At 43.5% G+C, this 18165-nt stretch overlaps 1 protein-coding gene across 3 annotated transcripts in view; it reads right to left on the bottom strand.

The window, feature by feature from the left end:
• Positions 1 to 17257, bottom strand: part of EXPH5 (exophilin 5) — an 87413-nt gene extending 70156 nt beyond the window's left edge. For 2 of the 3 annotated variants that reach the window (XM_060180123.1, XM_060180124.1), the window contains exon 1: positions 17128 to 17257. In XM_060180123.1, the coding sequence (XP_060036106.1) occupies positions 17128 to 17246 (119 nt within the window). In that variant the 5' untranslated portion in view covers positions 17247 to 17257. The remainder of the gene's footprint in view (positions 1 to 17127) is intronic. The other variant, XM_060180126.1, reaches the window with a different exon arrangement.
• Positions 17258 to 18165: the final 908 nt, after the last annotated feature.

Below are 18165 nucleotides of genomic sequence, written 5' to 3'. Positions count from 1 at the left end.
GTCTGCACCACGAATCCAACTGCTTCTGGCGGCCATTTTTTTCCCCTTTTGTTGCCCTTGTTTACCATTGTTGTTGTTGTTATTATTGCTGTCACTGTTGTTGGATAGGACAGAAAGAGATCGAGAGAGGACGGGAAGACAGAGGGGGGAAAGACAGACACCTGCAGACCTGCTTCACTGCTTGTGAGGCAACCCCCCGACCCCCGCAGGTGGGTGGCAGGGGGGGGGGGCTTGAATAGGGATCCTTATGCCAGTCCTACTGGTCCTACCACTTCGCACCATGTGCGCTTAACCCACTGTGTTACCGTCCTGCCCGTTTCTGCTTTTTCTACATTGAAGGATATTGAAGAGGATAAAGTGAGTGTAGCAACCTTCAAAATACTATAGATACTTAAATCACCAGAAAGATGTTCCTGAAAAATTACAGAATCAACAGAGATCCTTGTCTTTTTTTGTTTGTTTGTTTGTTTTTTAATCAGTTTGCCCTGCAACCTGGAGGCTTTTCCCTTTCAGAGACCTATGGGTTTTGTGTTGCCTTTTGTTAACCACTTTCCGTTTTCTTACATTGACCATAACCACTAATTTGCCGTCTGAAAAACCTGTGACTGGAGTTGGGCTCAAGAAAAGTGAGTTTGCAAGACCTGGATCTAATCAGTTGGTGGGTGTTACAGCATTTCTGTTTATGTGTAACCCACACGTAAGTGGGCAGTAAAACAAAATAAAAACAACAGAAAAGTAAAAAGCAATTCTACCAGCTGCCAAATAAAACAGCTCCAGGTGAAGAAGGTCCTTTTGAGCCTGCCAAGCAATGTCAAGTGGGAAAGCACTGGAGAAGTTTATCACACTGGCATCAACCCTCTGCACCCTCTCAGGATTCCCGGGTCTTGCCTACCAGACCATAGGCTTTCTTGAGAAACCAACTATCCCCCAACTCATGTAGAGGAGTGGAGTCTATGAAAGAGTTAACAGGTAATGCCCAGGCACATGGGATGGAATTTCATGTGCATCTCAGGAATTTAAAAAAATGCCCAGCCTGGACACCAGCCAATGAATTGGGAGATTGGAGGCTAAGGAGTTTGGAGACTCAGGAGTTTCCCTGAGTGGCTTATCTTTTCGACCAGGGTTGGCAGAACCTATGGTCTAAGTCCTGTCATCATGGAAGCCAGGCAGACACATCAAATGTATCTTAGTGCACAGGAGGGCGCACAGAAAGGAGACACAGAGTACAGAGAAAGCAAGCACTATTTCCTCCCAGATGACAAATCTCAGCACTTGCCACTCTTCCAACATTCCATCACTTTGAACTAAGCTAGACAGTGTATGGCCGTGCTAAGAAAATCTCGGTACTGAAGTGGGAGATAGTTCACCTGGTAAAGCATGAGGCCTGCTGTGTCTGAGGCTCTGGGTCTGAGTTCCAGCACCACATGGGAATGAATGGCACCAGGAAAGCTCCATGGATAGTGAGCCAGGGGAGTAGTTTTGGCTTTCTTCTTTCACTGGCTTTCCCTCTCTCCTCTTTCTCAGAAAAATATTGAATGAAAAATTGAGCCTGGGAGGCTTCTCAGAAGCACTGCACTCCACTCTACATAAAATAATAAGGAAAGACAAATCAGCTTTCTTCCAAGAGGTGCCTCATATCCGCTGCCTGGCCCAGGGCAGCACATGCATAGACCAGACAGAGAGGCACCAGGCATCCTGGCCCGATGTCACATGAGCATCTGTATCTGGAAATGTGGAAAAGAATCAGCCAGTTGAGAGTACAGTAGCACCACTCAAAGAGATCAAGGGCATCTAGGAGTGGGGTGTTGTAGGCTGTGGGCTGTGACAGGTAAGTAGAGTGAGTGGCTGCCCTCCAGCAGTTCCTTCCTTCAAATTCCCATCTCAGCCCACAGGCACCTTTTCTGCAAAGCCATTTCTATCTAAGATTCTCTGAGTGACACTCTCTTATTCTCTACCCAGAGAACCGGACTCACAGGAGCATGATAGACTGACTATGGGAAGAACTCCTGGAAAGGAGCCAGGCAGGGAGAAGTAGAAGTGCAGAGAAGTAAGCACAGAACAAAGTTTCTCCAAACGGGGGAAAGCAGTGTTGTTTTTGCCGGGCTGGCTTCACGGGTGGGTAACAGATGACCAGGGACTCATGGTTGAGCTGTAGGCAGTATCTCTTTATTCATGCTGGACGCAGCGCAATCTATACCAAGCTAAGCTAAACTAAAGTAAAGTACCGTAAAACTCACAATGCTGTCTTTATATGTACTTGCCAAGTAGGGTGGAAACAGGATGTGACATAGAGAGGGTGGAGAGAAAAGTGACTGGTGAAAATCAGAGTGTGACAAGGAGAGGGGGCAGAGCAAAAACATATCATGAACCAGTGGGGATTGAACCAATGCCCTGCAGTGGTTATGTAAATAGAATACAGTGGTTATGTAAATAGAATACAGTGTTAAGCAGGGGGTATTAAACCAATGAAACAGAAGGGGTCTCATGCATACCAACAAAGCAGGAGAGAAACTAGGAAAGCATGGAATGGGCATGAGCATTTCATGGGGCTATGGATATTATCAATAGTACAGGATGAATGAAAGGGAGGTCCAGAGACTTCCATGCAGGGGAACAAAACCTTGGGACATATCATGGGGGAGTGAGAAAAAACAGAATCGTAAGATGAGTGACAGAAGAGGATGACATGGTTGGGAAACAGAATTGGACACGGGATTGTCCCTCCCCGGCACTACACTGTGCTGGTAGGAGGTTAGCTGTGCAAGCTGCAGATGCACTTCTCACGCTCCCACAACCAGCCGACTGCTTCCAGCTGCCTTGAGCCAGGAGTTGGCAAGGGACTGGTAGGTGAGGAAGAAAGGAAAAGTCCTTGTATTTCTCCTTCTCTTGCAGTACTTTTGGCTGTGATTGTCTTTCCTGGCTCCAAATCTCCAGACAGACTTGCTTTGGCTCCAATTTCTCTGGGGGATCCTAGCCTGTGGGTTTAGATAACACTTCCTTTCTTCTCCAACAACACCAAGTTAGCTTTTGGCTTGTGCTGGGCCAACCAGGATAGATTGCTAAATATTCAAGGATTTTGCAAGATGACTGTTAAACTCTTACGAGGTTGAATTGGCCAATACCACACATCAGGGTTGTTTATTTGTTTGTTTGAACCAAATTATTGGCAACTCATTGCCTCCAGGCCTCCTGCTGCTCCAGTCTAGTGGGTTTCTCTGCCTCCTTCTGTCACCAAGTAACCAATGCAAACATTACATTTTGTTTCCCTAATTGGACCCTGGCTGACAGGCAAACTAGGTACTCCTAAAAGTGCTTTACCAGGGAGTCGGGCTGTAGCGCAGCGGGTTAAGCACAGGTGGCGCAAAGCACAAGGACCGGCATAAAGATCCCAGTTCGAACCCCGGCTCCCCACCTGCAGGGGAGTCGCTTCACAGGCAGTGAAGCAGGTCTGCAGGTGTCTTTCTCTCCTCCTCTCTGTCTTCCCCTCCTCTCTCCATTTCTCTCTGTCCTATCCAACAATGACAACAACAATAATAACTACAACAATAAAACAACAAGGGCAACAAAAGGGAATAAATAAATAAAAATTAAAAAAAAAGAGCTTTACCAGCTCCACTCATAAGCTGTAAACATTAAATTCACATGTGTGGATTTTACTTTGTGTGATCCCAGTGGCTATGTAAATTTTTAAAGTTAGTTAACATTGATTCACTGTGCTATATAATTTGGGGTTACTTATCTCCACCAATTCCCTTTCCCAGCTCCTCCCATAGCCACTATAGTTTTGATAGAGTCTAAGAGTCAATTTTACTCCTATTGACTATTTGGTTTTTAAAGCAAATTAAATTTGCTAAAAGTTAAAAACTTGGGCCCAGGTGGTGGCGCACCTGGTTAAGCACCCATGTTACTAGGTTCAAGGACACGGGGTTGAGCCCTCACTCCCTACCTGCAGGGGGTCCACTTCATGAGCTATGAAGTATGTCTGCAAGTGTCTACATCTTTCTCTCTTCCTCTCTATCTCTACCCCCCCATCCTCTCTCAATTTCTCTTTGTCCTATCTAATAAAAAAAAGAGAGAGAGAGAAAGAAAAAGGAAAAAATGGTCACCAGGAGTGGTGGATTTGTCGTGTTGGCATGGTGCTCCAGCAATAACCCTGGTGGCAATAAAAAAAAAAGTTAAAAAGTTAAATGAGGATGTTGGTTGATTAGCAGAAGAACTAGACCTAAGACTTGAAAGTTGGATAGTGTGCCTGTTTTGTTATGGGCATGACCTAGGTTTGGTGCTGTGGTGTCTTTTTCTCTATCTCTGTTTCTGTCTATCTGAAAAAGTTGTCCTGGAGTGATAAAGTCTCATTGATGGCCAAACAACAGACTGGACCTGCGTGTGAAAGACCACAGGTTTGATTCCTAGCACAATAGATACAGTTGAGTGATATTCTAGTAAACAAATAAAACAAAAACAAACAAGAAACCAAAACAGATCTAAATGTTAACTTTATTTATATATTTTATTCAAGTTTGAGAACTACTTACTCTCTGCCCTAATCCAGCTTTCTAGTTCTATTCTCAACTCTGACACAATCTTCTGATATTTCTAATCCACCTCCATGTTGACTAATAAGCTCAAGCAATGACTACTAAAAACATGGGTCCCTAGGAATATACCTAAAATAGACTTCCTACCTTCTTTCTATCCTAAAGCCCCAATTCTCATCTGCTATATTCCTACTTTTCAGTTCCAGTTAATTAAACATTTTTTCCTCCTTTATCTTACTTCCTTTCAGCCCCACCTTGCAGATGCTACTATGATTTCATCCTGACCTCCCTGTGCAGATGACCTAGCAATGTGTCCTGAAATCTCACCTCTCCAGAGCCCTATCCCACTAGGGAAAGATAGAAATAGGCTGGGGATATGAATCGACCTGCCAGCATCCATGTCCAGTGGAGAAGCAATTACAATTACAGAAACCAGAATGCCCATCTTCTGTACCTCAAAGAGAACTTTGGTCCATACTACCAGAGGGGTAAAGGATAAGGGAAGAAGACCAAAGGGCTCCGAATCCCAATTCCACCAGGGTCCGAAGCATTTGTCACCAGGAATCTTGTTTTTGTACCATCACAGGAATGGAATTGAATCTGGAAAAGTCATTGGAAGCCAGCCACTGTTTTCCTTATTAGAGAGAAAAAAGGAAGGACTCTCAGAAGTAATAATAGGTGTAGATGTGATTTAGAACAGAAGTGAAGGCGGAAACACAGAAATAATGAGCAAAAAAATAGAGATTAGAGATAAATTTATAGATACAAACTCAAGCTATATCTGTTACCATAGGAGAAATACTGCAGTTTCCAATGGAAGGGATGAGGACACAGAACTCTGGTGATAGGGAGTCGGGCAGTAGCACAGCTGGTTAAGCGCAGGTGGCGCAAAGCGCAAGGACCAGCATAAGGATCCTGGTTCAAGGACCTGGCTGCAGGTGAGTCGCTTCACAAGCGGTGAAGCAGGTCTGAAAGTGTCTATCTTTCTCTCCCCTTCTCTGTCTTCCCCTCCTCTCTCCATTTCTTTCTGTCCTATCCACGATGACATCAATAACTACAACAATAAAACAAGGGCAACAAAAAGGAATAAATAAATAAATAAATATTAAAAAAAAAAAAGAACTCTAAAAAAACACAAGTAGAACCTGAAATGGAATTGGCGTATCGCACCAAAGTAAAAGACTCTGGGGTGGGGGTGGGTGGGTGGGGAGAATACAGGACCTAGTGGGGGTTGTATTGTTATTTGGGGAATAACAACTGGGGAATGTTATGCATGTACAAACTATTGTATTTACTGTTGAATGTAAAACATTAATTCCCCAATAAAGAAATAAAAATAAATAACTCTGGTGGTAGGAATGTGATGGAATTACCACCTCTATTATCTTATAATTGTTAATCAATATTAAATCATTAATAAAATTAAAATTAAAAAATGAGTAAAAAGCCTTTCTCCACCATTGCTCCTTATATTTCTACTAGAAAGGGTAGCTTCAGTTGACTCCATCTTATGTTCTCTCTCCCTCCCTTGTACTTGGATTCACTGTTTGGAGCAGATGTAACCATCTTGCAATGTAAACACACCACACCAACACCCTAAACCACTAAACCAATTCTGCCTACTTTCAGATATCTTATTATGTTTGAAAAAAAAATTACTCTCAATTTGTTGAAGTCATAGTAGATCTACTGTTTGTGACAAGATACATTCCAGTTTGGTCCATACCTCCAAAAGAGGAGAAATATTAGGTGAAGATGACAAAAGGGCTCTGAAACTCAATTCTATCAAGATCAGGAGAGAGAATGGGGTGGGGGAGGCAAGACATTTAGAAGTAGCAAAACGTATCAGTGTGACTTAGAAAGAAAGTGAGGAAGGGTTGGGCACTGGGTTAAAGGTTAAGCACACATAGTGTGAAGTTCAAGGACCTTACCAGTGGGGTCTTTTTTTCTTTTAAATCCAGGTATTAATAGAGAGGGGAGCGCAAGAGACAGAGAGACAGAGAAGAGAGACATCACAGCACCACTTCACTGTTCATGAAGCTTCCTCTGGTGCAGGTACACCTCAGAGGGTGAGCTATCTCCAGGCCTCTTATGTATTACTCTGTAAAGACAAAATTATAGTGGTGGCAATCAGAGCAGCTGTTGCCAGGTTACTGTCTCCTTAGGCACCTTCCTCCTTTAACTACTGTGAATGCATTAAAGTCAAAACCAAGGTTAACTTGATAGGAATATAAAATACCACAGCCTTTCATGGGGGGTGGGGTGGTAGAGTGTGGTCGTGGTAGGCCATAATTTTCTCTTTCATCATTAGAAAGTCTAACACACAGTATAATGTGAAACTTTGTTCCCATGGAATGCCAAGTTGATCTTTTAAGTACAATCTTCTATTAGAGCCATTGCCAGTGCCAATAAGGAAACATTCCTGAGGAAAGTGAGGTCATCTTATGACTCTAAAATATCACAGCCTGTGTGTGACTAACCTTAACCTGACCTTCTTTAGTCTTTCCCACAGTTGCCTCAGAATTGTCTTTCCTTTATTTTTTATTCCTTCAGAGAAGTACATTATGGTTCATTACATTGGAAAGAGAGTACAAGTTTCTCCACATGAGGTATAAAGGCTTCTTGCTGGGATCATGTGTTTGACTACATTTCTCATGTATTTTAAGACATTTATCTATTTACGTACTTATTTAATGAGAAAGAGAGGAAATGAGATCAGAATATGCTCAGTTATGGGCAGTACCAGGAATCAAATCCAGACCTCACACATGCTCTACTTGGTGAGCCAACCCCACAGCTGTGTTTCTCATATTTTTATACAACTCCCATACATGCAACATTTAATTTTTTTATCCCATAAATATGTTATATGTCAATTTAATTATTAGGTCAGTCAAAGAAAGTAGAAGAAAAGAAGGAAAAGGTGTCCTCCCCTACAGTAGAAATAGCAAGAGCTTGGAAGTGAAAAGACCTCAACGCTGTTTCGGCTACCATCTAAGTGAGCAAGTGAGGGAAGTAAATTCAACTTCTCTTTTTTTAAATTTTCTCTTTTGTTGCCCTTGTTCTTTTATTTTATTTTATTGATGTTGTAGTTATTTTATTGTTAGAGAAGACAGAGAGAAATGGAGAGAGGAGGGGAAGACAGAGAGGGGGAGAGAAAGATAGACACCTGCAGACCTGCTTCACCACCTGTGAAGTGACTCCCCTGCACGTGGGGAGGCTCAACTGGGATCCTTATGCTGGTCCTTGCGCTTCGCGCCATGTGCACTTAACCCGCTGCACTACCGCCCAATTCCCACTTCAACTTCTTTTCACTAAAGGTAGGAGGCACTGCTGCACGGTGACTGAGTGCAGTCAGTATTCCCAAGTCCAGTACGTCCTAGCATTATCTCAGCCAAGTTACTCATCCACTCTCAGCTTTCTAGGTAGAACGGAGATTTAAAATCTAAGTCATGAGGCTGTTGTGAGACTTAAATAAAGCAGATAAAGAGTTTAGCACATCAAGAAACAGTAGCTCTTATTATCAGTGTTGTCATTATTGGCTTTTAAAAAATATATTTTATTTATTAATTAATGAGAAAGATAGGGGAGAAAGAGAAAAAGAACCAGACATCACTCTGGTACATGTGGTGCCGGAGATTGAACTCGGGACCTCATGCTTGAGAGTCTAGTGCCTTAGCCACTGCGTCACCTCCCAGACCATATAGGCTTTGAATAGATTTTAAAAACCTCCACTTTATCAGATTAGGATGAGAATAAAAACAGACAGGAAAAACTTTAAAAGTTAAAAGGCTATGAGCTGCGGAGCTACTATAATGGTTACACAAAAAAGACGCTCACACCTGAGGCTTTAAGGTCCAGGTTCAGTCTCCAGCACCACCTACCCACTGTTAAGTCAGAGCTCTGGTAAAACAAAACAAAACAAAACAAAAAAACCCTACAACATCACAAAGCTTAGATAACAGAGTGGTGCAGCAGAAGTATGCTGAGTCCATATAAAGTCACAAACCTAAAAAAGACACTGTTCCCAACCCTTGGTCCATGTGTTTTGTCCTTGGTGACTAACCACAGGAAGGAGCAGACAGGAAAATGTGTTTGAGAGATCTCAGATCAAATCTCCCCTAGGTTTAAAGGAATTAAAGTAAACTGGATGTCGTTAGAAAATGCAGATCTCCTCCAAGTCCTGGATATTATCCCCATACCTTGTTATAATATCAGAACACCTGAGCACATGAGGTATTCCTGCTACTTCCAGGTAGTCCTTGGGGTCCCTTTCTCAAGGGACACAGGACCACTTGAGCACATGCTATATTTATATGAACATCATTGATTTTACCATCATAGACTAAAACATCCATAGACTAAAGTCATTTGGCTGAAGAAACTGTTTTATTTTCTGCGTTTTCTCAAGGACAGCAGTACACTTTAAATAGTAGAGAACACCACCCCTCCACCCCACCTCCACACACACACACCACCACCACGACACACACAAGAGGGGGATGTGGGGGGAAGGATCTAATGCTGCTTGAAAGTCTATCTGAGGCAGATTTCAGATTTCTTGTACTGAAGAGAAGAGAAGCAGAACTCCTAGAAGACATAGGAGATGATGGGTATATCTGTTTCTTAACCACTGCAGGATGCTGCAGCTGCCAACCACTTCACCATTTTGATATATAACCTCACCTTAGGGCGGAGTCAAACTCAAAAACATTTGTGTAAATCAATCAAGAACGGGGCCGGTGGTAGTGCAGCGGGTTAAGCGCAAGGAGATGGGCAAGAATCCCAGTTCAAACCTCCGCCTCCCCACCTGCAGGAGCCTCCTCACCTGCGCGCGCGTGTGCGTGCCTGCGTGCGTGCGTGTATGTGTTTCACAAGCAGTGAAGCACGTCAGCAGGTGTCTTTCTCTACCTCTATCTTCCCCTTCTCTCTCAATTTCTCTCTGTCCTATCCAATAAAAAAATAGAAAAAAAAATGGCTTCCAGGAGCAGTGGTTCGTAGTGCTGGTGCCAAACTCCAGCTAACCCTGGAGGCAATAAATAAATAAATAAATAACTCAGTTCTGGAATACCTTCCTGGGTTGCAACCTTTTCAGTGAGCAAAGATAATCTAATTTAATTCATGCCATTTTTCAACTTGATTACATCACTGTAACATCGTATACCTCATAAGTGTTCTGCATTAGGAAAATGAATGTTTGATTTATTGTTATCTTTTCTGTCAACTGACTAGTTGGTATAGTCTCTTGGTAATTTCTATTTCAATTATATTTATGAGAGAAGGAGTGGAGATGGGGAGTGATATGTGTTTTCAAAGACTTCTACAGATTGAGGGTTTTAAAATTATATATTATATATAATCGAAATTATATGTACATATCCTTCCAAGTGTGAAAGAAGTATGGAAGGAATTTCTACCTATCAATAAACTGTAATTCAAGCCTTCAGTAATTTTTCTTCACTGTGGCTGGAACCACAGGTTGCAAGGCCAAAAATACTTAAGCCTTCTTCTTTTTTTTTTTTTTTGACTCCAGGATTATCGTTGGGGCTGGGTACCAGCACCATGAATTCAGCGCTCGTAGTGGCCATTTTCCCCCTCCCCCATTTTATTTGGTAGGACAGACAGAAATTGAGAGGGGAGGGGGAGATAGAGAAGGAGAAACTGCTTGAGAAGCAGTCCCTCCGGAGGTGGGGGGGAGCAGGGACTCTCCAAGGTCTTTGTGCATGGTACTATGTGTGCTTAAGCAGGTGCATCACTGCCTGGCCCCTTAAGCATTCTTTTGTTAATTGTTTGTTTGTTTTATACTAGAGCACAGCTCAACTCTAGTTTATGGTGATGCAAGGGATTGAATTTGGCACTATGGAGCCTCAGGCAAGAGAATCTCTTTGCATAACCATTATGCTATCTACCCTCACTCCTCCCACCACCACCACCATCACAACCAAACATTCTTAACTGAAAACTTCCTAGAAAAATATTTTCTACAGTCCAACAAGAAACAACTGTCAGGGTAGAATGTAAGACATAATTTTTAAAAAATTATTTATTTATTCCCTTTTTGTTGCCCTTTTTTTATTGTAGTTAATGTTGTCTTCGTTGTTGGATAGGACAGAGAGAAATAGAGAGGAGGGGAAGACAGAGAGGGGGAGAGAAAGATAGACACCTGCAGACCTACTTCACCGCTTGTGAAGCGTCTTTCCTGCAGGTGGGGAGTTGGGAGCTCGAACCAGGATCTTTACGCTGGTCCTTGTGCTTTGCGCCACCTGTGCTTAACCCGCTGCACTACCGCCCGACTCCCATAAGAAATAATTTTTACCTCACTAACCAGATTTGCTATTATTTCTTCAGCACAAATGCCAGACACACAACAAACTAGGACAAACGTAACACAAGCTATTGTAGTGAATTAGAGTTCAAAGGGGTAAGAAATCTGGCTGAACAGAACGTATTGGAGATGAGAATTTATAGAAGCCTCTTCTTGGATTCTTAGATTTTAAGTTGCCCACGATTTGGCTTATTGGGTAATATAGCAATCAATATCTGTATAATTTATTTCTACTGTTTTACTTCCTCAAAGTCACTGATAATATTCATGAACCAAAGGATGCTTATGAGGACTGTTCAGTGCTGATGGGTAGTTTTGAGACAGATCTGGATTTGAATTCTATCTCCACTGAATAATTTGGGCATGATACTCAACCTTTGTAAACCTCTTTCTTCTCTATGAAATTAAAATTAAGGTGTGCATGTAACGAAGTTATTTAGAGAGTTAATTAAATATATGTAACATGTTTAGTAAAGTGCCTGTATACAGTAAGCTTCCAATAAATGTGAGCTGTTTTTATTATCACAGTAATTGATATTATATAAAAAGGCAGGAGTTAAGGGTTGGCAAAATAGCTCACCTGGATAGTGTGTGGTTTGCTGTCTACATGACCCAGGTTTGAGTCTGGCTCCCAACACACAGAATTAAGTTTCAGTGCTGTGTTCTCTCAGCGTGTCTCTCTCTCTCCCTCTCCTTCTCTCTCTCTCTCCCTCTCTTTTTGGAAACATCATCCCAAAATGGTGAAGCCTCAGTGATGACAAAAGAATTTTAAAAAGCAGCACTTAATAAATGTTAGTGTAGCCATTTCTCCTCTTAATTCTTCTAATATTGATAAATATCCAAAAACTGTACAACTGAGTCAGAATAAAGGATATATTCTTAGGTATTGCCATATAGTTCACCAAAAGGGTTGTATGCCATTGAAAATATGTGGAAACTGCCCACCTTACTCAACAGATTTTATTCCCCTGTGTTTAAAGTTATAACACAAGAGCTCAAAGTCACTCCATTTTCCATTTTTCTATTACTGTGAGGTTAAACATTTCCCCCATATGTTTTGTTTACTATTCAGATATTTTCTAATAGAGGAGTTTTACTTCTATCTTTTGCTTATTTATCAGAGTGAATCTTGGTGCTTTTCTTAGAAATTTGAATAAGTTTGTTATATACTAGGAACATTATTCTATTTAATGCAAATACTTTCCCAGTAATATGGAGCAGAGAAGTCTGCTGTCTTCCCGCTGAGAGATCAGGGGATAGTTCAAAAGTATTCCTGTGGGTGGGGCTATTGTCTCCTCCACTCAACTACTCAACTACTCTTGCACTTTTCACATACATCTATGAACATGCCTTCCCCTGTGTGATACTGTAGTTTCATACATTTCATTATAGGGTAATTCTTCTTAGTGGTTGTAGACACCTTAAGCATACATGAATATAATGGAATTGACGAGTTATCTCCCAACCAGCTAACTTTCCCAACTTCCCACTCAGGTCTCTTACTGTCGTAGCCAAGAGATCTTGAAAATTTTTCTCAATACAATGAAAGATCTCCCCAAGTCTCTCAGATGGATTGGTTGTACTATCTCCCAGTGTGTACTCTTGAAATCATAAGTCAAGCCTCCTGACTTTGGATTTAGAAAATATGACAATCACACATATCAAGAAAATCAGCATTAGAGGCAGCCAAGTTGACATATTATCTCAGGCATTTCTGCATGCCAGTATGTGCTGCTGGAATAGATACATGTGAACAGATAAGCAGCAGAATCCATGAAGTCTGCTCTCTAGTGGTAAGTAATAAAAGGAAACAGGGATGAACCAGGGGAAAAGAGAGTACTAGAAATAACTGCCTTGAGCATTTGATCCAAGTGTCTACTTTCCTTAAATAACTCTAATATTTATTTTTTTAATCCATTATTTATTTATTGTATAGAGACAGAGAGAAGTTGAGGAGGAAGGGGAAGACAGAGAGGGAATGAGACTGAGAGACACATGCAGCCCTGCTTCACCACTTGTGAAGTTTCTCCCCTGCAGATGGGGTCCAGGGGATTGAACCTGTGTCCTTGTGCACTGTAATGTGTGCACTTAACCAGGTGTACCACTGCCTGGCCCCGTAATAACTCTAATATTTAAAGGTAACATTTTTCAAATTGTCTGGGTATTTTTAATAGATTAAGAATTACAATATTGGGAGTCGGGCTGTAGTGCAGCGGGCTAAACGCAGGTGGCACAAAGCACAAGGACCGGCATAAGGATCCTGGTTCGAACCCCGGCTCCCCGCCTGCAGGGGAGTCGCTTCACAGGCGGTGAAGCAGGTCTGCAGGTGTCTATCTTTCTCTCCCCCTCTCTGTCTTCCCCTCCTCTCTCCATTTCTCTCTGTCCTATCCAACAATGACAACAACAATAATAACTACAACAATAAAACAACAAGGGCAACAAAAGGGAATAAATAAATAAAATAAATATTAAAAAAATTTAAAAAAGAAAGAATTATGTTGTATTTATCTTTGCATTACTCCAGTAACTACTGAAGATCTTTTAAAAAAAAAAATTACAATATTGGGGGCTGGGCAGAAGCGTACTGGGTTAAGCGCATATGAAAAGCTCAGACCACACAAGGTTTCCAATTTGAGCCCCGGCTCTCTATCTGCTGAGGTGTCGTTTTGCAAGCAGTGAATCAGGTCTGCAGGTGTCTTTCTCTCCCCCTCTTTGTCTTCCTCTTCTCTCTCAATTCCTCTGTCCTGTCCAACAACAACAGTAATAACAACAACAACAATGGGGAAAAATGGCTGCCAGGAAAAGAGGGTTCGTAGTACAGGCACTGAGCGCCAGCGATAACCCTGGAGGAATAAATAAATAAATAAATAAATAAATAAATAAAAGAAGGGGGTTGGTAGCGCAGCGGGTTAAGCACATGTGGCGCAAAGCTCAAGGACCCACATAAGGATCTCAGTTCGTGTCCCCGGCTGCCCACCTGCAGGGGAGTCGCTTCACAGGTTCTTCTTCTAGCATTTGCCCTTCTTCCATAGCCAGTCAACAGCGTCAGGTTGAGCCTGATGTAAAGTTTCGAGACCTCCTTTGAATCTGGAGAGGTGGCAGTCGTTGACTATGTGGGTCATAGTCTGTCTGGAGCCACAGGGGCAGGTGGTGAAGCAGGTCTGCAGGTGTCTGTCTTTCTCTCCCCTTCTGTCTTCCCCTCCTCTCTCCATTTCTCTCTGTCCTGTCCAACAGCGAACGACATCAACAATAACAATAATAAACACAACAAGGCTACAACAATAAGGGCAACAAAAAGGGGGAAAAATGGCCTCCAGGAGCAGTGGATTCATGGTGCAGGCACTGAGCCCCAGCAATAACCCTGGAGACAAAATAAATAAATAAATAAATAAATAAATAAATAAAAGAAAAAATAGAATTATAGTATTTATTTTTTCCTTACCATTAAGACTTTTTCTATTGATGCTTTGGTTAAGATATGAGCATCCAGAGTCCAGCGGTAGCGCAGCGGGTTAAGCTCACGTGGCGCAAAGTGCAAAGGACCAGAGTAAAGATCCCTATTGGAACCCCTGGTTCCACACATGCAGGGGGAGTTGCTTCACAAGCAGTAAAGCAGGTCTGCAGGTATCTATCTTTCTCTCCCCCTCTGTCTTCCCCTTCTCTCTCCATTTCTCTCTGTCCTATCCAACAACGATGGCATTATCAACAATAATAATAACTACAACAATAAGACAAGGGCAACAAAAGGGGAAAAAAAGATATGAGCATCAGGAAATCAGACAGTACGTTTTAGTTTTCCTTCTAAAACCTAGCCGACTGACCTTTCTCACCTATGTGTAGATCACTTCCCTCCAAAGTCAGCTAGCAAGGGTACAATGAACTGCTAGAAGAAACAGCATGAATAGCATCAAATCAAGCACAAAAGTCAGAATTCCCTGCAGTGTTTACGGAGGTGACACAGTAACAGAACTGAGGACCTCCAAGTTTCAGGTCCTGAGTTTGCGCTCCAGTACTGCTTTGGTGTGCACTCTCTATCCCACATTTAATAAAAACATGAATAATTTTTAAATTCCATTGAATGAAGATAAAAATAAGTTAAATTATTATTATTACTTTGGTGCCAGGGTTTCACATCTGCAAAATTCCACTTCTCCCAAACTCTCTTTTCCTTTTAACTTCAGATAGTAAAAGAGAGAAGAGGGAGAAGTGGCGTGTGGGAGAAGGTAAAAAAACAAACAAACAAAAAACCCCACATAGCATAGCTTGACTGTTTAGGAAATGCCTCTGGGTATTGTGCATTCCAGATGGTGGAGGGGGGTGTCAAAACCAGGTCTCCAGATATGACAAATTGTGTGCTCTCCCAGGTGAGCCATGTCGTGGCCTCTATATTGCTATTTCTAAGAATAGAGTTTATGAGCAGTCAAGCTAGTATCATCTTAAATGAAAACTTCTTTCCTCTTTAATTTCTAATTTGTCCCTCAATATTCCCAGATACATACTAGATCATATAAGAAGCCCACTCTCCCCAGAGACAATGGACATTGGAACATTTCCCTAACAGACTAGTGGCTTAGTCCTTTTGGAATATGAGCTGAAGCCAAATTGCATGCAACTTGAAAGTTCTCCTTGCCAAGGTAAGGCGTGCCTGTGTGTAATACACGTGCATATGGGTGACTACCCACACGTGGGTGTGGACATACTGTACTCATGAGGGCACATTTTTACACAGTTGAGGAAAATGACTGAGTCTATTTGTCTCTAAAGGCAGTGTGATGTGCGAAATACACATTCTGGAACTTCAAATACTCATTGCACCCTCCAACAGCCATGTCTAGGGGAGAAGAACAGAAGGAGACAGGACGTTGAGTGTGTTCTAGTTGTTTCCATAATATTCAATTGTGATTTTTCTATGTAATCAGTATCTTTAGAGGGTGAATTAAAAAAAATTGGTAGGGGGAGCGAGTGGATAATACCAGGGAAGCGGGTGGAAGGGGGAGGCGCAGTGAGTTAAGCGCACTTGAGCCAAAGCGCAAGGACCGGCATAAGGATCCCAGTTCGAGCCCCCAGCTCCCCACTTGCAGAGGGGTCACTTCACAAGCGGTCAAGCGGGTCTGCAGGTGTCTCTCTTTCTCTCCCCCTCTCTGTCTTCCCCTCCTCCCTCCATTTCTCTCATTCCTATCCCACAACAATGGCAGCAATAACAACAACAAAAGGGAAAAACAACAACAACAAAAAGGGGAAAAAATAGCCTCCAAGAGCAGTGGATTCTAGTACAGGCAATGAACCCCAGCGATAACCCTGGAGGCAAAACAAACAAACAAAAAACAGGGAAGCAATGGGAGGGAACCTGGAACTCACCAAAGAAGCTACTCATAAATAAGATGCCTTCCTAAATCCCAAGCAACGTCATACTCTCCCGTGTGAGGGTGATGTCCTAAACTCCAGCGCCCCCCAACCCCAAACTGCAGCAGGACTACCCCTGAATCCCAAGACTCACCCTACATGTGCCCGGCAGAAAAACAGGTTACTTTACATCCCCTAGATAATTATCACTTGATTTCATTCCCTGGTCATGAATCCCTCAACCCACAACACTCAGTCAGGCCAAGGGTAAAATTGCGAGACGACTTCGTCCCCACAGGACCACATGCGAGGAAGCCCACCTATTCTGGTCCACCCAGTGCAGCCCCCTCGGGGCAGGTGAGTCTCCCGACCCCTAGGCAGCGGGGGTAGGGGGCGTGCGGGCTCTTAGCAGCCTCGCAGACTGGGGCGCAGAAAGGCGAGTCTGGGAACGAGGGAGGCTGCTTTTCGCCGCCGGCGCAGTGCTGAGGTCCGGTGCGAGCACGCGGGCGAGACCTGGCGGGCTTTCTGCTCCACGCGCTCGCCGGTGCACCGCCTTGATGGTGAAGGAGGCGCCCCAGTGCCACGCCCCACAGGCCTCCGGGAGCCCCGCGAAGCCAGTCGCCGCCCACGTGGCCCTGCAGGGGCGGGGCCGCCGCGCGACCCACAGGGGGAGAAAGGCGCCAAAGGACGCGCCCGCCCTGGCAGCGCAGGAGCGCCCCCACCCCATCGGTGGGACCCCGCCAGGCAGCCCCGAGGCCTGAGGAGACCCCGGCGCAGCCCCCTACCTCACCCCCGCGGGTGGCGCTGTGGGCGGACGCCGCGCGCCCGGGAGCTCCCGGCAGGTGCCGGCGAGACAGAGCCGTGGACACTCGAGTCCCCGAGGGACCCAGGCCCAGAGGAAAGAGAAAGGTATCTACTCTGTACCTGATCCTGTCCTTCTCTGCCCGCTGGAGCTCCTCATTTCTTTCCAGCACCTGAAGGATCTTCCGGGCTTCTTCGTCGTTTAAGAAACTGAAATCGAAGCCCTGAAAAGCCTTCGTCATTTTTCCTGCGGTGCGTGAGGTGCGCTTCAACGCCTCGGAGCCACCTGTTACGATGGCATTTTTCAAGATGTACAAGACTACTTTTCAGGAACTGAATCCCATAGCCAAAGAGGGGTCCGCCCCTTTGAAAAACTAAAACCACACACCTAGGGAACGGCCCACACCTACGAGGCTCATTTTGACTACACCTTAATGTCCTGTTTCTCTCGACCTGTCCAACCGAGACGCAAAAGAGGCGGCTGTAGGGAGCGCGGGGACCAATCGCCTCGCACCGGGGCGGACCCTTCCTGGTCCCCGCCCCCTGCCTCTATCAGACCTGCCAAGCTAACCCCACATAACTCTCCCCCTCAAGTGAGGCCTTCTTTTAAGTGTTGGCTCCCAAGAATTTGTTTTGGCTGTCGCTGTTTGCTGTCAGAATTTGGGTTTGGCAACTAGGAGTGAAAAGGAAAGAGAGTCATGACTAATCCCCCTTCTCAATGAAGAGCCCATAGGAAATAGAATTGTGCTGAGGAGCTTTAGTAGTGGCAGGAGGATTAACCTATCTGAAAGTCTGGGCATTATAATGTTGTTTCTTTACTTTGACTATTCTCATTAGTGCAACTATAGACATAGAAGTGTGTATATTCCTTTAAATTTGAGTTTCCATGTCCTTTGAGCATATGCCGAGGGGTAGTATTGCTGGATCATACACCTAAAAACCCAAAGGACAGTTGACTGGATAAAAAAGTTGTGCAATATATATATAACTTTAATTTTTAAAAATGATGAGATTGCAGCATTTAGAACAAAATGGATGGAACTGGAAATGATTATGCTGAATAAAATAAATTAGTGAAGGACAACTAACAGGTAGTATCTCTCATATGGAATAGAAAAGACTGAAACAAATGAGCCTGCAAAAAAAAAAGATAACCACACT

Source organism: Erinaceus europaeus, chromosome 20, assembly GCF_950295315.1.
Source record: "Erinaceus europaeus chromosome 20, mEriEur2.1, whole genome shotgun sequence".
NCBI classification, from domain to species: domain Eukaryota; kingdom Metazoa; phylum Chordata; class Mammalia; order Eulipotyphla; family Erinaceidae; genus Erinaceus; species Erinaceus europaeus.
This window is presented reverse-complemented; position numbering and strand designations above follow the sequence as displayed.